The 22,686-nt window shown below is 41.7% G+C and overlaps 1 protein-coding gene across 1 annotated transcript in view; it reads left to right on the forward strand.

The window, feature by feature from the left end:
• Positions 1-4,002: 4,002 nt before the first annotated feature.
• hs3st3l (heparan sulfate (glucosamine) 3-O-sulfotransferase 3-like) overlaps positions 4,003-22,686 on the forward strand; it is a 35,001-nt gene continuing 16,317 nt past the window's right edge. The window contains exon 1 of the mRNA XM_034707306.1: positions 4,003-4,772. Within this exon, the coding sequence (XP_034563197.1) occupies positions 4,306-4,772 (467 nt within the window). The 5' untranslated portion in view covers positions 4,003-4,305. The remainder of the gene's footprint in view (positions 4,773-22,686) is intronic.

Genomic DNA, 22,686 nt, shown 5'->3' on the forward strand with positions numbered 1-22,686 from the left:
GGAGATTTAATGTAAAGAATTATTTTTTATTACTTATTTATTTTTTCTATTTATTGGTGCTAAACATTAATGTATTATTGTTATTGGCATCAGAACATTTTTTTACTTTACTCCTTATAATCTTATTAATCTTTCCACTGCTCATATTAGGAATACATCTGAAGATATTCACTGACCTTCATACCCTCAGCCTTCAAACATTAACCCTCAAAAGAGACACACTTTTTTGTTTATTTATTCATTTTTATACATGTTTACATCTATATTATTATCTACTAATTTTTGTATTTATGCATTTATTTATTTGTATTTATTTATTTGTATTTAATATTAACACTTTGAAATTAATAATTAGGAAACTGTCAATCAATCAATCAATCAATCTTTATTTGTATAGCGCCAAATCACAACAAACGTTATCTCAAGACGCTTTTACAAACAGAGCAGGTCTAGACCACTCTATGTCAAATTATGAACAGAGACCCAACACCAAGACAGGATAAGACTCAGTCTGACCCCACCTTAATCCACCATGAGCATTGCACCTCACAGTATTTAGCTTGTTACAGTGGAGAGGACAAACTGCCTTTAACAGGCAGAAACCTCGAGCAGAACCAGACTCATGTTAGACAGCCATCATGCCTCGACTGAGTTGGGTCTGGAAAGAGGGATAGAGGGGAGTAAGAGAGAGAGGGAGCGGTGATAGTGATGAGACGAGTCGTAGAAGCTGTTGCCGCTGGAGTCCAGCACGTCCGTATCAGCTGGAGTCCAGATCGTCCTCTGTCATTCAGCCGTATCTGTTTCATTCTCATTATTGATATAATTAATTGATTTACTTTCCTCTTATTATTTTATTTTCTCCCTCTTTCATTGCTTACTCTTTACAGGTTATTTCTGCTTTTTTTTTTTATAAACATCAATTGTTTTTTCTTTGTTTGTTTGTTTGTTTTTGCTGTTGTTGTTCTGTTTTTGTCTTTACCTTTGTTTTCCTATTATTATTATTATTATTATTATTATTATTATTATTATTATCATTATTATTATTATTATTATTATTATTATTATTATCATTATTATTATTATTATTATTATTATTATTATTATTATTATTATTATTATTATTATTATTATTATTATTATTATTATTATACTTCTTTGTTTGTCTGTTTTTGAATGTTTTCCATATTCGTGTCTTGTTTACTTGTTTTTCTGTCTGCTATCACTTGGTCACCCTTTTCTTGTAAAGCACATTTCTTGCACAATAAAAGAAACAAAGCAAATAAAAATAAAAAAAACAAGGAGAATTAATATGTTCTTCTGACTTTTTCATGTGTAAATTACAGATGGATTACCTGGAAAAGCCAGTATCTTCCTCAAAATCCTTAGTTCATCTCTCAAAAGTAAATATCTGTGTCAATGAACATGTCAGTGCCATCAGAGTGACAAGTCCTTGAGTCATTGTGTACGGATTAGACAGTCAAACTGCTGAGTCAATATAACAGTGTACTCTGGAGGGACGTTCTGATGTAAACTTTGGCTAAAGTTTTGATGACAGTTATTGTAAATTGTAAGTTACACCTTAGTGTAGTATGGCTCTTATCTCATCAGGGACGCGCTTATGTCCTCTACCTCTTCCTCTGTTTTGGATCCCAACTCCTCCACCACGCAGCCTCACTCCTCTTCCTCTTCTTCTTCTCTCTGGCTGTTGACCCAGTCCAGTTCCTTGTCCTTCCATTGTCAGACATTGTAACATTGTGTTGTGATCTGGCTATATATATACTTGCCAGTTGATGGTTCATGAGATGCACCTTTGAGTTATTTCAGAAAACTGGTTGATCATTGGTTGATCTAATGCTTCACACATTTCCCTTTGTTAGAGAAAGTCAAGATTCACCTGGGAGCAATTTAACAATTCAGGACAGATTTAGAAAACAAGTCTGATGGAAATGTACAGAAATATGACTGACATATTCTGACAACATGTTCAACCATTCTGCATGTGAAGACGTATGCAATGAACTAATGCCTAAATGTTGTGGAGGGTGAGACTATTCAACAGAGACCCATTCTAATACATTTTGATCAACATGACATAAGCACTTGATAAAGTAGGAAACAGCAGAGAATTGTACAGAATCATTTGCATGGATGTACCAAGGCATTTACAACTTGTTCAAAGAAATGAGAAACTGTTTCTTTGATGTGCACAAGTGACGCAATGATGTGAAGATTGAACAAGTAGTTTTGAGAATTTCAATTCTGATCTGAGAAATGTCCCAAAGCCACTGAGAAAAACTGTAAGCTGTCCTTTTACTTTGGCAGATAAAACTTTAAAAAGAGTTTTAAATTTGTGAATCTTAGATGTTCAGATTTGTTAGTTTGGACTTTGCAAACCTGCTGAATCTGATATTTCTGCTCTTGAGACTCGTAGGATGTTTTAGTGCCATTCACCTTTTTGTATTTGTTCTAATTTTGTGTTGAATTCACATCATCAATCAGATCTTTCTCGTCCAAGGAATTATAATTCACTTCACTTCAGTCTGCGTTATCTGTGGTGAAGCTCAGCTTTTCTAAAATGCGGTGGCCCTGAAGGCCAATAGTAATAAATAATTCAAAAGTGTAAAATACATTTCACAAAACACAGAAACATTTCACAAAACACAAATACATTTCACAAAACACAAATACAACCGCAATAGCAGAGCCAGCGCGAAATTTTAAGTGTTTACCAGGATGGAAGAGGAGCTTGAGTTGATCTATTGCAGTATCTAGTGTAAACAGGAAATGAAAAATAACTAATGCTGGACAGACTTGGGTTTAACCAATCAAGTACCATGGTCCTACCCTTTCTGGTTTTGTTAAATGTATTTTGTGATCTGTGAAATGTTTTTGTGTTTTGTGAAATATATTTTTGTTTTGTGAAATATATTTGTGTTCTGTGAAATGTATTTTGTGTTTGGTGAAATGTATTTTGCGCTTTTTAAATATTTTTATTACTATTGGCCTTCAGGGCCACCGTACTAAACACATTAATAATAATAATAATAATAATAATAATAATAATAATAATAATAATACAATTATTATTATTACTATAATTATAATAATAATCTTTATTTATAGAGCACTTTTCAAAAACTATGTTACAAAGTGCTTAACAATGCCTCAAGGACATGTGGAAAATAGAGTGCATTTCAAAAAGCCATGCAGACAGTGCAAGTTTCATCACTATTAAAATAACATGAAATCATAAAAACATAAAAACAAAGTAAAAACCAAATAAAATAAAAATAAAAGCAGGACCCTGTGCAAGACACCTTGATCAAATAAAAAAAGAGAACTTCCCCAACTTCCAATTTCTGTAGGCTTCATCATTTTCTGGCTCAAAGCTGCAGATGAGACAAACCAATATGAGCCAGAATCTCCATCAATCAATCACGTTAGATGAGAGTGATAATAACATGAGACATGGGGGCTCCCCCGATTAATAAAACAGGAATTAAACTCGCCTCAGGCCATGACCCTCCAACCTGGGAGAGAGAGAGAGAGAGAGAGAGAGAGAGAGAGAGAGAGAGAGAGAGAGAGAGAGAGAGAGTTGAGTTTTTAAAATTCATTTCTTCTGATAAAATTATTTACAATCTTGCAACAAAGAAAATCATGAGATACAACCAAACATGGAAGCTGGACTTAGATTATTAACACATCTGCAAAAATGATTTTAGAGTCCTTTAAAGAAAACAGAACACCATCATAGTCCCATGTATTTTGAAAAGCAGCTAGATCTTCCATTTTACATAATATCTGTACTCTAACAACACTTCAGCTTTGACAAGGTTCTTAAAAACTATCAAACAATTACACCTCTGCCCATTTTCCATTCTGTCTTTTCTTAAAGAGAGAGAGAGAGAGAGAGAGAGAGAGAGAGAGAGAGAGAGAGAGAGAGAGAGATCCCTAACACCCCCCTCCTCCCCCGCCCGGGCTGAGCCGTGGTGGAGGCGCACAGTAATCCTCCCGTGGAGTGGAAAGAGAGATATTAGACCTTCCTCTCCCCACGGTGCAGGCTGGGAGTGTAAGTGGGCTCATGCTCTAGATGTCACGCGAACCCTCTGATTATCTGAATCTGAGTGACAGGCGGGTCTTTCGGGGGGTCCACTGCGCTCCGGACGCGCACCATGAGGAGCAGGAGGGCAGCGGCGCGCGCTGAGGAACACTCTCTGAGGGCTCGCGCTGTGTTGGAGTATGAAGGGTGGATGTGAGCGGAACTTGTGGAAGAATGGCACTTCATCTGACCCGGATCTCTGAGGGATGGCATCTCGTCACCATCATCATCATCCCCACACGAGCGCGGACCTGCGCCGGCTCTTCCACCGGCTCACCATCGCGTCCTCTCTGAGCGTGCTCTGCTTCTCTCTGGTCTACCTGCTCACCGGCTGCTGCGAGTCTGACTTCACAGAGAACTCTGACATCAAGCAGCCCACCCGAGAGTTCCTCGTGTCCGGGTCGGGATGGCTCTACGACAGAAACGGAACCAAGGAGATGACCACAGCCCCCGGAGAGGGCGCGTCCAGCGGTCCCCCCGGACTGGAGGGGAACAGCTCAGGGAAAGAGTGGACAGCCTCGCGGAGGTTACCGCAGGCTCTCATCATAGGGGTTAAAAAGGGAGGCACGAGGGCTCTGCTGGAGTTTCTGCGGCTTCACCCGGACATCCGGGCCCTGGGGTCCGAGCCGCACTTCTTCGACCGGCATTACGCACGGGGACTGGACTGGTACAGGTACGCACAGTTTACGCACACTCAAAAAAGCAACATGGGTGTCTGTTTTATCAACTTAAGTATAACATGTAGCTTCTATTATATTAATTCATGTTTAGTGGTTAAACATTTTCAAATCATGTAGTTTTAACAAGACATGCAAAATCCTTCAAACTACCAGATTGCTTTATGTCAACACATCCTGAAGGGTTTAGGTAGAATCCCATCTGCAATACCTCTCCAGAGCAGAAGGTGGCAGTAAAGTGCGACAGGCCCTATTCATCAGCCAAGGTAGCTGCAATACCTCTCCAGAGCAGAAGGTGGCAGGAACGTGTGACAGGCCCTATTCATCAGCCAAGGTAGCTGCAATACCTCTCCAGAGCAGAAGGTGGCAGTAACATGCGACAGGCCCTATTCATCAGCCAAGGTAGCTGCAATACCTCTCCAGAGCAGAAGGTGGCAGTAACATGCGACAGGCCCTATTCATCAGCCAAGGTAGCTGCAATACCTCTCCAGAGCAGAAGGTGGCAGGAACGTGTGACAGGCCCTATTCATCAGCCAAGGTAGCTGCAATACCTCTCCAGAGCAGAAGGTGGCAGGAACATGCGACAGTCCCTATTCATCCGCCAAGGTAGCTGCAATACCTCTCCAGAGCAGAAGGTGGCAGTAACATGCGACAGGCCCTATTCATCAGCCAAGGTAGCTGCAATACCTCTCCAGAGCAGAAGGTGGCAGGAACGTGTGACAGGCCCTATTCATCAGCCAAGGTAGCTGCAATACCTCTCCAGAGCAGAAGGTGGCAGTAACATGCGACAGGCCCTATTCATCAGCCAAGGTAGCTGCAATACCTCTCCAGAGCAGAAGGTGGCAGTAACATGCGACAGTCCCTATTCATCCGCCAAGGTAGCTGCAATACCTCTCCAGAGCAGAAGGTGGCAGGAACATGCGACAGTCCCTATTCATCCGCCAAGGTAGCTGCAATACCTCTCCAGAGCAGAAGGTGGCAGTAACATGCGACAGGCCCTATTCATCAGCCAAGGTAGCTGCAATACCTCTCCAGAGCAGAAGGTGGCAGTAACATGCGACAGGCCCTATTCATCAGCCAGGGTAGCGTGCTTCCGGCAAAGAAGAGCGCCCCAATTAGAATCAGTCACAGGTGATCTCTCCCTACTCCCTGTGACCGTCTGTGACTGACTGCAATTGGGGCGCTGGTGGCCTAGCGGTCTAAGCGTATCGAGGCTATAGTTCTCGTTGCAGAGGTCGCTGGTTCAACTCCCAGCCGTTCGACCATTAGCTGCATGTCTTCCCCCACTCTCTACTCCCCACGTTTCCTGTCTCTCTTCAGCTGTCACGTCAATAAAGACCAAAAATCCCCCAAAATAACACTTTTAAAAAAGCTATCCATAATCATGTTATACAAGTTATTGTGACCCAAGACAATGAGGTCAGATCCTACCTTAGTAAATATGTTGAAACAACCTTTACAAATGAAGTTGGACCCAAACATTTTATATAAGTAATGGTAACATCTATACTTTATGTTCATTCAACATATTTACAATTAGTTGGTTCAACTAAATTGTGTCTCACTAAATGAAAGCATTAGGTGGAAATTCTTTCCATAGTTTTATTATATTCACCTAACAAATGATTTCTTTGAGTGTAGCAGCAGAGTGGTGAATCTATAAGCAGGTTTCATTTTATTCTCTTCTGTTCTAAACTTTATTTTCTGCATTTGAGAAAGAATCTCATTTTTTTAGGGCAGAAATTTAGAGAGCTGAAGACATGCTCACGTTCACTACGAACAAAAACGTGCTCCACTGTAAATCTCAATGACTGAAGTCTCACATGAGTCCAGTCTGTGCGTGTTTGTGCAGCAGAAAGTTTGTGTATCATTTTAATCCAAGTCAGAGAGACAAATATGAAGAAATGAATCTCTTTGTGTTGTTTGCATACCCGAACATATCCGCAGCGATCCCGCAGAGGTTTAGGTGACAGTCAAAGAGACTTTGCCATCTGGCTATGCCAATCTGTGCATGTGTGTGTGTGCGTGTGTGTGTGTGTGTGTGTTTGTGTGTGTGTGTACAGTAGGGAGGCAGAGAGGCCTTGCAGGATGAGTTCTCACAGAGCAGCACAGTAATCATCTCTGTAGCTGCAGCCAGATGTTACTGTTGTCATGTGGCTTTGTTCACAGCCTGTTCGTGAAAACTTGGAAACACTCGGAGCACAGAAACACTCGAGTGGGGCTGAAGACACTCAAGCTGCTCTGGGATCATTGGGGGAAAGAAAGGAAGGAGAGGTTTTCAACTGGTTCAGGATGTCTTTGTGCCGTGTGCATGACGTGCCGGCACCTGTAGACCCAAAAACTGCTCCAAATATTTAGATTAGAAAGGCATCCAAATCTGGAGTGTGTGGCGTGCTGTTAGCCAGCTTACAGTTTATTATGGGGGCTCAATAGAGGCATTGGCTCTGCTCTGGGAGCTCTTTGGCGTGTCACTGACATTTTAAACTCCTGACAGCGTTAAAGGGGAAGGAAGGATTTTTGTTTCTGTGTCGGTGTGATCATAAACTCTGAGCTGCGTCCGAGCTTCAGGATGTAAACAGAGCCAGTGTGTCCTCTTCCTGTGTTGCCAGCATGTGTGTGTGTGTGTGTGTGTGTGTTTGTTGTACCAGGTGATGTGAGTGTGACACCAGATTGTCACATCCCCCCCTCCCCTCCGGCCAGATGGGGCTCGCTGCTCGTCGAGCCACTTGACATCGCTGTCAGCTCTGTCAGCTGACCTCTGACTCCAGGTCAGTGTATGCTGCGAGTTAATGATGTGTTCACACACTTCATAACAGACAGCACACACTCACAGAACACACACAGAACACACACACACACACACACACACACACTCTGATAGAGGATGTGTGTGTTTGTATGGGTGTTTTAATCTTCAGTTTACTTTCTTAGATCTCAGAGGAACTGCTCTCTGTCTGGTTGGTGTTTGTTCTGGTTACATGTTTCTAACTAAATTAACTAGTGATCCATGCAAACAATATAAAACTGTGTAAACACTGTCTGACAGAGCAAACACAACCACAGACTGTTTACATCAGAGTGCACGAGTATGTTTAACCATTAAACATCATTTTCATTATGATATTAAGATAAGATGTTGCATTATTCTTCCTACAATGGGGAAATTTAAAGTGTTACAGCAGCATAGTAGATAGTGCAGAACAGTATAAAGTAAACAAGAGCATATAAAATAGCAATGATTAAAAAGTTATAAGCAGTTAAAATTAAAGAAGTAAAATAAGCATATCTTATGAACATACATACACAACTAAATAAGTACATTTACAAATATTTACAAAACCAGTAATGAGGTGAGAAATGTGCCCAGACTTGTAACATAGGTTAAAAACGATATACAGAACTGAGAAGATGGGTATAAAGACGTATTGCACATCTTAGGAGAGGGATGATGTAATAATTGCATGTAAATCTGTCTGTCTAGTCTGTCTGAGCACTCAAAGCTCTTTTACTCTACTCGTCACATTCACCCATTCACACTGCATGGCTCTGATGGTAGAGGCTGCTATAGTGAGGGACCGTCAGTGTTAATCTCATTCATACACATTCACTCTCTGATGGTAGAGGCTGCTATAGTGAGGGACCTTCAGTGTTAATCTCATTCATACACATTCACTCACCTCTGAACAACAGAGGGAGCAGTTTGGGGTTCAGTGTCTTGCTCAAGGACACTTCAGCATGTGACTCTAGGAGCTGGGATCAGACCGCCAACCTTCAGATTGATAGATGACCGACTCTACCCTCTGAGCCACAGCCGCCCACTTTGATAAATAGACGGGGTAGATATTGCACATGAGTCCGTTTTGGTAAGGTTATTGTTATTAGTTATATAGTTATATAGTCTGACCACTGCAGGAAGGAAAGACCTCTCTGTGAGACCCTGCGGGTGAAGAAGTCTGTCACTGAACAAGCTCCTTAGTGTTGTTATGGTCTCCTGGAGGAGGTGTGACGTGTTGTCCATTAGAGAAGATAGTTTTACTATCATCCTCCTAAATGGTAAATGGACTTGTACTTATATAGCGTTTTTCTAGTCTGTTTGATCACTCAAAGTGCTTTTACACTACTCGTCACATTCACCCATTCATACCCATTCACTCACTGATGGTAGAGACTGCTATGTAGTGAGGGCCATCAGTGTTAGCTAATCTCATTCATTCATATTCACACACCTCTGAACAACAGAGGGAGCAATTCAGGGTTCAGTGTCTTGCTCAAGGACACTTCGGCATGTGAGTGCCGGAGCTGGGATCAAACCGCCAACCTTCTGATTGATAGACGACCGACTCTACCCACTGAGCCACAGCCGCCACCTCCACAGGGTCCAGTGGGCAGCCCAGGACAGAGCTGGCCTTCTTCACCAGTCTGTTCAGCTTCTTCCTGTCATAGCAGAGATGCTGCTTCCCCAGCAGACTACTCCAAAGAAGATGGCTGATGCCACCACAGAGTCAAAGAAGGACTTCAGAAGAGCCCCCTCCACACCAAAAGACCTGAGTCTCCTGAGCAGAAAGAGTCTGCTTTGTCCCTTCTTGTAGAGTGTGTTGCAGTTGTCCAGTCCAGTTTATTGTTCAGGTGAACACCCAGGTACTTGTAAGATTTCACAATCTCAATGTCCGTTCCCTGGATGTTCACTGGTGTGGGAGGAGTGGGCTTGCGTTTTCTGAAATCCACCACCAGCTCTTTGGTCTTTCCTGCGTTGAGCTGGAGGTGGTTTCTCTGGCACCAGACTGCAAAATCCTGCATCAGTTCTCTGTACTCCCTGTCGTCCCCATTGGTGATTAGGCCAACAATGGCGGAGTCGTCAGAGAACTTTGCAGGTAGCAGCTCGCTGTGTTGTGGGTGAAGTCTGCAGTGTAGATTAAGAGATGCACTCTTAAGATTATGTCTTTGTGGAATAATACACACAACACAGCCAACAGACACAGACACCCAGCGTTTATTAAGAAAGAGAACACCTCATTTACTAATAATCAATAATCAATAATCATAAATAAAACATGATGTACAAGAAAAGCTCAGCTCAGATTAGCCAGAACACTGGTCCTCTAATTACACCCTGAGAGACTGAATACAAACACACAAACAGGATGCATACACTTTGTGAGTTCAGCTACAGTCAGTCTCCAAGCTTAGCTAGCCTCAGAGCTGCTGAGCTAATCTGTTAGCTTGATGTCTCTGTGATGAGATGTTGAGAAAGTCTCACTCTTCTCCTGATACCTCTTCATGACCTAAAGGGTAACATGAGATTATCAGAGATCAGATTATTTCTTTATTCTAAGTTCTTGTTCCTGTGTTCAGGTCAGATTCTTGGTTCTTGTAAATCGGTTAAAGTCTATGTATCATTAAAACCAGTGCAATGAGAACATATCAAATGTTTAAAGTAAAATCAAACTTTATCTATACAGCACAATTAAAACAATCGCAGTTGACCAAAGTGCCCTACAAGCTTAAAAACACAATCAATTAGTTCAAAATAGTAAATATTAAAAACACAATAGATAACACAAAAAAAGCCACAATAAATAAATCAAAATGTTGGATGTCTCACTCATCAGGTTTTAAAAGCCAATGCAGAGATGTGTGTGTTAAGTAAAGATTTCAAACTCTCAGTGGTCTGTGCAGTCCTGATGTTCAGAGGCAGACTGTTCCACAGTGTGGGAGCAGCGTGGTCATCCCTATGTTCCCACATTTTAAAGACCTTTTTAAAATGAGGTCTTGTGTTCCAACATTCCTACTTTAATTGAAGCCCTATCCTCATACAAGATGCTTTGGAAACACTTTTTTGTAAACAAATGAATGAATGAGTGATTTAATTTGATCAGCAGCAGCAGAAATCGTCACAATCACAATAATTACAAGAAAAAATAAAATCAGCTGATCGAAAACGTTTTTGGCTGAAGCAGAGCTTAAATGCCGAAATGTGGGAACATAGGCACGCTCTTGGAGCTGCCAACGCAAAGGATCGGTCACCTCCAGTTCCCAGCCTGGATCTTGGGACATCAAGAAGCACCTGGGTTGTTGACCTGAGTGCTCTGGCTGGAGCATGCAGGTGCAAACACTTATACAGGTATGGTGGTGCCAACCCATGCCCAACATCAGTATCTTAAATTGGATCAAGAAACTGACAGGAAGCCAGTGAAGTACAGGCGTGATGTGATCTCGTTGTCTCTTCCCAGTCAGAAGGCGTGCAGCTGCATTCTTAATCGGCTGCAGGCGACGAAGAGACGACTGATCAACACCACAATACAAAGAGTTAGAATAATCCAGGAGAGAAGTGATGAACATGAGGATAACCTTCTCAGACTCATGAGGGGGAAGATAGGATTTTACTTTGCTCAGAAGTCTCCACTGGAAGAAGCTCGTCTTCACAACAGAGCTGATCTGTTTAAAGTGTTAAATGATATTGTTTTATAAAATATCATCAATCAACCTCAATCAATCAATCTTTATTTATATCGTGCCAAATCACAACAAACATTATCTCAAGACTCTTTTACAAACAGAGCAGGTCTAGACCACTCTATGTCAAATTATGAACAGAGACCCAACACCAAGACAGTATCAGACTCAGTCTGACCCCACCTTAATCCATCATGAGCATTGCACCTCACAGTATTTAGCTAGTTACAGTGGAGAGGACAAACTTCCTTTAACAGGCAGAAACCTCGAGCAGAACCAGACTCATGTTAGACAGACATCTGCCTCGACCGAGTTGGGTCTGGAAAGAGGGATAGAGGAGAATAAGAGAGAGAGGGAGCGGTGATAGTGATGAGACGAGTAGTAGTAGCTGTTGCCGCTGGAGTCCAGCACGTCCGTATCAGCTGGAGTCTGGAACGTCCACAGCAGGAGGACGTCTACGGCAGCTCAGAGGAACCTACGAGACAAGGGAGCTCAGGGACTCCAGAAAGGTCTATGGTTAGTAACTTATCTGCTCATGTTAAATTTGATAAAACACGTTTCAGACAGTTCAGGTAGAGACAACAAAACAAAGTTGTGTATTGCTAAAAAAAAACACCTGAATGAACATCTCCCAACTAATGAGGTTCATGATCAACAGGTTAGTCACATGACTGGGTCTAAACGGACTCTCAGGTTATGGCTCTGTATAGGACAGAGGAGACCCTGAACTGTTGAGCAGCTGAAAGCCTCTATCAGGAAAGAACGGGACAATATGTCACTTTAAAGTCCAGAACCTGGTCTCCTGGGTCACCAACGTTTACAGAGTGTTGTTCAAAGAGGAGAGGATGAACAGGAAACAAGTCTCTGTACCAACAGTTTGAAACGTGCTGCTGCTTCAGATTTAACATGAGCAGATGTTTTCATAAAACAACATGTTTCAGTTTCAAGTTTCAACATCTGACATGTTGTCTCTATTTTCAATTTTAAGACTTCAAATGATTTACAAACCATCAGATTCTGAGTTGATCAACATTTTAAACATCTGCAAACTTCTCTTGTTTTGGAGTTGTTGATAAGAATGAAAAACATATTAGAAACAAGTCAGAATAATGAGATAAAAAGGCACAACGAGGTGATCAGAAGTCTTAATTAAAGTGTTGAATAATGAAATCAAAATGTCCAACAAATGAGTCATTAAAAATCATGACAGGCTCCAAATACAAAGATAACTAAACAGATATGAAAAAGAGTCGAAAAAAGAACAACGAAGAGAGAGCTGAGGAAGATATCTCATCATCTTCACTCCTACGTGTGTCTGCAGAGCTCGAAGCCTATGCAGAGGCCTATGGTCTAAGCCTACAATGTAACTAAAGGTGCATTTCGACCAAGAGTTCCGGGGTCTTTTAGCCCCCAGAACTACTTCACCCTGGACTCAAAGGTTCCTGTGCCCCCATTGTTGTCTGTGTTTCGACCGCGGGCTGAAGTCCCGGGTAGATTGTGTAAATCAGGCCAGTGACGTATGGAGGAAATAAAAGTAAATGCACTACACCACCAGACCAGTAGAGGGCAGTAAAACAAAGAGGAATGCCATTATCACAGATGACCCCATAGAAGCAGACGGTACACGCAGGCATCATTATGAGCACCCCGGAACAGTTAGCCTGTTAGCATGAAGAGACTCAGCTGGTCTGTTTTAGATGGTGCTATATTTCATCACAGATGGATTCACTGAATCAACACGTGAGAGGAGATAAGCGCGAGTAGCAAAGACGTTTCAACACGGCTTTAAAATCCTTTTGAACTCAAAAAGCCGTGGCAGAGATCGACCGGTGTTTTGGTTTAAACAGCGACCCTGTTAACTGGAGACTCTCAGCCGGATGCATCCCTCATAAACGTCTATAGACCATCATTAAATATCTGATGAGGATATTTTGAAATCTTAATAAAAACTAAACTAGTTTGCATTCCCAGGAACTCCCTCTGTGTTTCAACAGCTGTGTAAACTCCACAAACACTGACACGTTCAGCTGAAGGTCTCCAGTTTACAGGGTCACTTTTAAAGCCTGTAACACCGGGAGAGACGCATTCATGGTGGGCTGAGAGAAGACTACTGTTACAAGCTGCTAAATCAAGAGAATCACAGCTTCTTCTTTTGAAAAGTACACACACATACAAAAAAGATAGAACAAATAAAAACTAATGAAAGAAAGAGAAATCAAGTGAATCACAGATGTGTGTGATGTTATTGTGGACGGAGGGAGGAATAAAAACACTGCTAATTGAAATGTTAATCTACCAATCAGACACGTTCAGCATTACAGGCCCTGCCCCCCGAAAGTCCCAGGACCTTTGAAAAGTACCACCCCTCTAGCAGGGGCTTTTTAGGGGGGAGATTATCTACCCCTGAACTAAATTTAGACCCTGGGTCCTTCGCTTGAAATGTAGTAGTTCAGGGGTAAAGATCCTGCAGTGGAAAAACACCAAATGTGCTTGGACTCAGTCCCCATTCTGACTGCAGACTAGCACCAAGTATGCAAGTCTCACATAGACGGCATAGAGTCAACACAGAAGTATAAACCAGGTTTGAGTGTGTTCATGACTCTGGAGAGGAAAGATGTCCCTGGATCTGTTTCTAAGAGTCTCTGCCCTGCTGATATCTGAAGACACAGCTGCTTTATTTCAGACAGAGGTGCATAGAGACAACGTGACCTTGTTTTTAACCACCACACATAGTGCTTCAATGAAGAGGATGAGATGTATCTTCCTCAGCATCACTCTCTCTCTTCCTCTTCCTTTCCTCTCTCAGAGTGAAATAACATTTAGCTGCAGCGGGGTGATGGAGATCAGGCCCTGACGAAGACCACTAATGGTGTTTGGAGATAGGATGTGAAGAGCTGCGATGGGATGGACTGGAAGTTTCCTCATCGCTCGCTTCGCTTGTGTGTGCGTGTGTGTGTGAGAGTGTTTGTGTGTGTGTGTGTGTGTGTGTGTGGATAGGATCGATAGCTCTATCTCCTGGCTCTGACCTTGGGTTGACTCCAGCATTAGGGCGGTTAGCGCTGGTCAGCTCAGCTTCTATTACAATTAGCAGGAAGCTTTATCCCACGTCTGAATAATCCCCCCGCTCAGGCTCGCAGGGGTCGGGTTACATACAGCTCCATCTCTCTCCCTCTCTCCCTCTCTCTCTCCGGAGGAATCCATTAAAACTGCTGGGCTGGAAACATCTCAGCGCTGTTCATGGTTTCCTGCTGAAAGATGACATGACGGGTGGAGGCGTACGAGGGGGGAGAGGGTGAGAGAAATAAAGGGTGAGGAGATAAGGCAGGAGGTTAAAAGGTGAGTCAGTGTTACCTTAACCTCACACATCTCCACTGACCTCTGCCTCAACCCCAGGGACTGTCATCAGAGCTGTGTGTGTGTGTGTGTGTGTGGGTGTGTGTGTGTGTGTGTGTGTGTGTGTGTGTGTGTTTTGGGTCCAGTCTCGATGCAGGTTGTATTTTGTTCTTGAGGTACAGTGAGATTTATCGATATGTATTATTGACTGTGAGTTACTGGCACAGCTTTAACCTGATAGGCTGCAGCGTCACAGAGAGCTGCTCATGTTTGTTTCCAAGAAGTCACATTTTATAAATCCATAGTTTCAGTCCAAAGCTGTGAAACCTTTGTTTTTTATAAATCACTCCATCATTTAGTCTCTTTTGCACTCTCAGATTGACCGAGAATCCATCATGCATGGGAGACTGTACAGAGAAACACAGAACCCCTTTTTATATAAACTCTATACAGAAGCTGACTCTCCAACAACGAACAGACAGGTGAGCATCATGTAACGTCACAGGAGGAGACAGTTTTTAAAAATAGTTCCAGTGATTCCTCGTCAGTGATCGTTCCATGGTGATGGATTCTTCTCTGCCTGTTGTGGTGGATTGAACATGAAACTGTCCTCATTCAGCTCTCCTTCTTCTCTGAGCTCTGTGGTTCACACACCTTTAAAAAGAAACTAATGTCACAACTTTGAATATTTTCATAACCAAGCAGAAGCTAAATGTGTCTGAACTCTTTTCTGTGGATTGATTGACATGACGTGTGATCAGTTTGTCTCTGGTGTTGCTCATGTTAGTGAAAGTTAATAACCATTGTCAAGGGGTTTTGACCAATCAGAAACAACTGGAAGATCAGATAAGAGAGCCGGGTGATAAGGGTGCCGTAATGAAACACCAAGAGAAAATGTAACATGGCGGTGTCTCATACTGGACCTTACTGGCCCTGTTTATTTTATTTATTTTTTATAGATATGTTTATTGATTTTTCTCTTCCTTTCAAAAACAAACAACAAACATCACAGGGACGACTCCCTTAAAACAAACAAACATGACAAACAAAATATAAAACTAAACAAAACACTTGGCTCACAAATCCAGCACACAATTGACATTTGAGAGGAGACCCAGGTAAGACATCATCCTACAAACATATACATATAGTCCTACACAAACCCCCTTACAAGAACAGAAGAAACGTTCACTCCAATATAGACATAAAGGGCTCCCAAGTATTATGGAATACATCGTCTTTACAGTTGTCTCCCAACTCCACTCTCACCTAACCCACAATAACCTGTATGAACAGTTCCAGTCCGGTTTCCGCCCACTCCATAGCACTGAAACAGCACTCCTTAAAATCACCTAACGACCTCCTTGTGGCAGCTGATTCTGGACTCCTCACCATCCTCATCCTCCTCGACCGAAGTGCAGCCTTCGCTACCATCTGTCACACCACCCTCCTCACTCGGCTATCCTCCATTGGTATCACCCACACTCCGTTAGACTGGTTCACATCTTACCTCTCTGGCCGCACACAGTTCACTCAGCTCAAGTCCTTTAAATCCACTGCCTTCCTCCGTCACTACAGGGGTGCCCCAGGGCTCTGTCCTGGGGCCCCTCCTCTTCATCATCTACCTCCTTCCCCTCGGTAATATCTTCCGCAAATTCAACATTCACTTCCACTGTTACGCTGATGACACCCAGCTCTACCTCACCACTAACCCCTTGATCCACTCTCCCACCCACCTCCCTCACTGATTGCATCTCTGAAATAAAAACCTGGTTCACCCTAAATTTCCTTACATTAAACAGTAATAAAACCGAGGTTCTCCTCATTGGCACCAAATCCACTCTATCCAAATCCAATAGTTTCTCCCTCACCATTGATAACTCCTCCGTCTCCCCCTCCCCCCCAGGTTAAGAGTCTGGGTGTCATCCTTGACAGCACATTATCCTTTCAATCACACATCAATAACATCACCCGGACTGCCTACTTCCATCTTCGTAACATCAATCGTCTCCGCCCCTCCCTCACCCCCCACACTGCCGCCATCCTTGTCCACAGCCTTGTCACTTCCCGTCTGGACTACTGCAACTCTCTCCTCTTCGGCCTCCCTCACAAATCCCTCCATAAACTCCAACTGGTCCAGAATTCAGCTGCCCGTATCATTGCCCGAACCCCCTCCATCCACCACATCACTCCTGTCCTCCAACAGCTCCACTGGCTCCCTGTTCAGTTCCGTATTCACTTCAAAGTCCTTCTGTTGAAATTCAAGACCATCCACAACCTCGCCCCCCCATATCTGTCTGACCTCCTCCATGTTCCCACTCCCTCCCGCTCCCTCAGATCCCTCTTCCTCCATACACCTGTCTGTCCCCTCCGTCCGTCTCACCACTATGGGGAGCCGAGCATTCAGCCGCTCTGTTCCCCGTCTCTGGAACTCATGACCACCTCAACTCAGAAACACAGATTCTTTCCCCCACTTCAAATCACAACTCAAAACATATCTGTTCCAAACCGCCTACTCCGTCTGACTCCAATTGCTCTGTCATTTTGTTATTGTTTCTATTTTTTCTTACCCCTTGTTAGTTTATATTGTTTTCATTTCTGACTCTGATTTTGTTTCCTTTAATGTGAATTTGTGTATATATATATTTATATATCTGTGCAGTGTCCTTGAGTGCCGAGAAAGGCGCCTTTAAATAAAATTTATTATTATTATTATTAGAATGCAACACAGGTTAGGTAGTCAAGAGAGACATATTCAAGGATTAACATATGCCACTGTGTTTTATTAGGGACTTTCTCTGTTATCCAGTTCAAGAGTATGCACTTCCTTGCACAAAATGTTAAAATATTATAAAGATTTTTTTTTTATATTTGTTAGTAATATTTCAAATTCGTGTTCCAAGGAGCATACATAATGGGTCATTTTCTAGATTGGTGGCTAAATAGTATTAATTTCTTGACTGATGAGGTGCCAGAATCTTTGTATTTTCCAGCAAGACCACAGGCAGAGGGGGGAACAAGCAGCATTGAATTTATGACGAAGTGAAGGGGACACATGAGCCCTGTGTAGTATCTTAAACTGGATAGATTTAACTCTATTGCACACACTCAAAGTTCTCAGCGCTTTGCCAGACATCATCCCATTGGTTGTCTGTAATATCCACACTAAGTTCTCTCTCCCACGTCCGTCTCAAGTGAGTTGTACCTCCAGCACCACACTACTGACCCTGTTAACGTTTCTGTAACACTTTACAATAAGGGTCCCTTAATTAGCGTTAGTTAATGCATTATTAAGCATTAATTAACAGTTTAATAATAGTTTAATAATCGTTATAATGTATTACCTAACATTAACTAACACATTAGTTAATGCATTAATAAGCAGTTATTAATGTCCACTGCTCAGAGTTAATTAATACATTATTAAGCATTAATAAAAGTTACAAAACTTAATTAGTTAACCATTAGTGAATGCTTTTTGGACCCTTATTGTAAAGTGTAACACATGCATCACTTAGTAACACATTATAAATGCTAAACTGCCTCATAAGCATTACTTAACCATAATTAAGCATTAGTGAATGCTTTTTGGACCCTTATTGTAAAGTGTAACACATGTATCCCTTAGGTAACACATACGCTGAAGCAAAATGAGTTGAAATGTAGTTGAAGCAACACATATAAAGAATTCAACACATTTTATTTAGAATAAAACAGATAATCACAGATAACATCTCAACTGGCACAAAGAAGTACGGTGGCCCTGAGAGCTCACAGCACTGCAACTTAAGAAAACACATGCAAAAAGACACAACACAAGCAAATTAAGAAAACATCTTCATCAATTTGACAACACATGTGCAGCATTTAGAAAACGCGATGCAAAGACCACAACACAATACATTAGAAAAACGCGCTGCAAATAGACAGCAACACAACACAAGTGTTTCCAGAGGACACTTAAAAGTGATGAACACGCTTATGCTTATGCTTATGCTTATGAGGCAGTTTAGCATTTATAATGTGTTACTTAAGTGATGCATGTGTTACACTTTACAATAAGGGTCCAGAAAGCATTCACTAATGGTTAACTAATTAAGTTTTGTAACTTTTATTAATGTTTAATAATGTATTAACTAACTCTGAGCAGTGGACATTAATTAACTGCTTATTAATGCATTAACTAATGTGTTAGTTAATGTTAGGTAATACATTGTAAAGATTATTAAACTATTATTAAACTGTTAACTAATGCTTAATAATGCATTAACTAATGCTGATTAAGGGACCCTTATTGTAAAGTGTTACCAAGTTTCACTCTCCTGCTAATTACCCTGCTACCATCTAAAGACATAAACAAGTCGACACAAATATTGAATTAAAGATGATTTTATTGATTTAAAAATGATTTTTATATGGTTAAGTCTGCCTTTTTGTCACTATTGGATCAGACAGCTGTAGAGAGACGGGGATATTAGAGCTGGAGTAAAGCCACCACAGGGAGTCAAACCAGAACTCCTTGGTTTATGAGGTGCAGACTCAATACCTCTGTGCCAAACCAGCACCCTGAAAACATGTTCAGGCTCATATTCTGTTTCAACATCAGCATCAGGCTGATTTAACTTATAGCTGTGGTCACAAGTGCACAGAGTTTTGACGGGTAGTATTATTTGACAGAACACCTAACTTACCATGTAGGGTACAATATGATATTTGCAGTCAGATGATGTGAACATTAAAGGGGACATATCACGCTTTTTTCATCAATATATATTGGTCTAAGAGGTCCCCAAAACATGTCTTTAAAGTTTATGCTCAAAAAAACACTTTGAAATCAGATTTTGGTCTGCCTGAAAAACCCTCTTCTTCAGTCCTCATCAGAACACTCTGTTTTCCCTCTGACCACGCCCCCTCAGGAAGTGGATGTGCCTCGGCTCTCCAGCGCGTTGATCTAATGTTTACATGTTGGCTGAATATACACGGCTGCTCAGAGATCACATTACTTCAACCCTCTGAATCTGATCCTGACGGAGAGGCGCCTGTAGCAGGACCTTTCTGAAGGATTGGTCACAGATGTAGTGTTTCTTGTTGTTTTATTTATCAGTATGTAGACGTGTGTCTTGGTACACAGCTACGAACATGTAGCTATGTGGCTATGCTAACTAGCGCTAGCACTTATCCATGATAAATAAAAATCATCCACTAGATCTTCAAATCTGCAGACGTGGGGAGTAAAACGGACCTCTGCCAGAAAGGCAGCAGGACCTTTTATGAACCATTGGTCACAGATTTAGTGTTTCTTGTTGTTTTATTTGTCAGTATGTAGACGTGTGTCTTGGTACACAGCTACAGCTACAGCTACAGCTACAGCTACAGCTACAGCTACAGCTACAGCTACAGCTACAGCGTTTATTAAGACAGCCTACAACTAGCATGCCTCCCTCCTAAGCTCCTTGTTAGCACACATGTGTGCAGGAATGAAAAATGGAGGAGGGATTCAGTATTATTTTATACAGTCTATGGGCTGAACAAGCTCCGAGCTCTGACTCCGTGACAGACCGGATATTGTTGTTACGTAACAAAAACACTGAAGTCTGAAACGGCTGGTTTCACACACATTTACAGAAAGGTGGAGAAATCAGAACAGGGCAGAATGGATTTTTTTCATTCTCGGGGGGTTTGTAGACATGCAGGACACATATTTCAGGTAGAGAACCATTAAAAAGTCAATTTTGCATGATATGTCACCTTTAAAAAAGAAAGGCAGAGTTTTTCTGAGGACAGGCGACCAGATGGAGTTATCAAACTGTTAAGTCAGTGATCAGGACCTGTAAGTATTTGTGACTTCCTCCTTTGGTGCGTGTATTTTAGAAACGTCTCCTGTATCTTGAAGACTTGTTTTATTTATCTCTATATTCGGTTGTGTAGGATCTTTAATTCAGCCTTATCTCCACTGAGTGATTCTCCAGGTGACAGTTATCAGCTCTGAATGTTTGAGGTTTAAGCTTTGTTCATTTTTTATGATTTTTGGTGGAGTTTTAAATCTTCTGTAAAATTGTTTGAGAAACAGCAAAATCCTAAAATGCTTCCTGTACCCGTCTGTGAAACCTCAGTGAGCGTGAACAATCTGGAGACGTCATTCCTCTCAGGACGCACAAAGACTCGGAGCTGAAATGACTTCCAGAGTCAGCTGCTCTGATGGCATCGGTTCATTTGCAATTCAAAGTGACCTCGTTAAGGGAGCATTTAAATTCATACCCATACATTGGTGTCTTTGTGCCGCCATGACACAGCACATGGTGCTACTTGTGTTTTTGTGTTTGTACAATGACATGTAATTGCCATGCAAATCACAGAAGAATGGCTGCCAAAACATTTGAGGCTGAGCAGGATTCAGTGGGCGGGAATTAGCAGCAAACACGGAGAGGCAGGTTTTAACATGGATCAGGTTTGTTAATCTGCAGGGAGGGATTTAAATCTTTATGCTTTTATCATTTTTTGCATGCTTTTTCAATTTTCACTGCTAGAACCTCAGCAGGAGGTGAAGTGACGCTTTGTGTAACAGTGGTTCAGTGTTAAAGGACTTGAGAAAGAGAAAAAAGAATTACATGTCTAAGACTAAAGAGACAACAAAACAAACAAACACATGCAGACCCAAAGAGAGAACTGAACGAGTCTACACAAACTGCAGAGTGAAACTAAACTGTGAAGAGAGGGACACAAGGACACTGAAAACAACCACAGAGACAACAAAGAGACAGAACTTGTGCAGATTCAGAAACAACACTGAACAGACAAATGATCACAGTCACTTTGATTTTTCAAGGAATCACACAGAGACACAGAGACACAGAGACACAAAGACAAACAGAGAAACATAGAGACAAACAGAGACACAGAGACAAACAGAGACACAGAGACACAGAGACACAGAGACACAAAGACAAACAGAGAAACAGAGAGACAAACAGAGACACAGAGACACAGAGACACAAGACAAACAGAGACACATAGAGACAAACAGAGACACAAAGACAAACAGAGAAACATAGAGACAAACAGAGACACAGAGACAAACAGAGACACAGAGACACAGAGACACAGAGACACAGAGACACAAAGACAAACAGAGAAACATAGAGACAAACAGAGACACAGAGACACAGAGACACAAAGACAAACAGAGACACATAGAGACAAACAGAGACACAAAGACAAACAGAGAAACATAGAGACAAACAGAGACACAGAGACAAACAGAGACACAAAGACAAACAGAGACACATAGACAAGCAGAGATAAACAGACAGAGACACAAAGACAAACAGAGACACAGAGACAAACAGAGACACAAAGACAAACAGAGACACACAGAGACACAAAGAAAAGCAGAGACAGAGACACACGGACTACAAAGACAAGCAGAGACACAAAGAGACAAACAGAGACAGAGAGACAAAGAGACACACAGAGACTCAAAGAGACACACAGAGACAGAGACACACAAAGACAAACAGAGACAGGACAAAGAGACACACAGAGACAACAAAGAATACAAGCAGATACACAGAGAGGCACAAAAATACAAACGAAGACACAGAAGGACAACAACGATACAGAGACACATAAAGACTACACAGAGACTACAAAGATAACCAACAGGGATACACACAGACTACACACAGACTACAAAGATACAAAACAGGGATATGCACAGGCGACACATAGACTACAAAGATACAAACAGGGATACACACAGCGACACATAGACTACAAAGATACAAACAGGGATACACACAGGCGGCACATAGACTACAAAGATAAAAACAGGGATACACACAGACTACACAGACTACAAAGATACAAACAGGGATACACACAGACTACACATCGACTACAAAGATACAAACAGGGATACACACAGGCGACACATAGACTACATAGATACAAACAGGGATACAAACATACTACACATAGACTACAAAGATACAAACAGGGATACACACATACTACACATAGACTACAAAGATACAACAGGGATACACACCGACTACACATAGACTACAAAGATACAAACAGAGACATACAGACTTAAGAGAGAGACACAGAAACACACTGAGAATA

This window comes from Notolabrus celidotus, chromosome 18, assembly GCF_009762535.1.
Source record: "Notolabrus celidotus isolate fNotCel1 chromosome 18, fNotCel1.pri, whole genome shotgun sequence".
Lineage (NCBI taxonomy): Eukaryota > Metazoa > Chordata > Actinopteri > Labriformes > Labridae > Notolabrus > Notolabrus celidotus.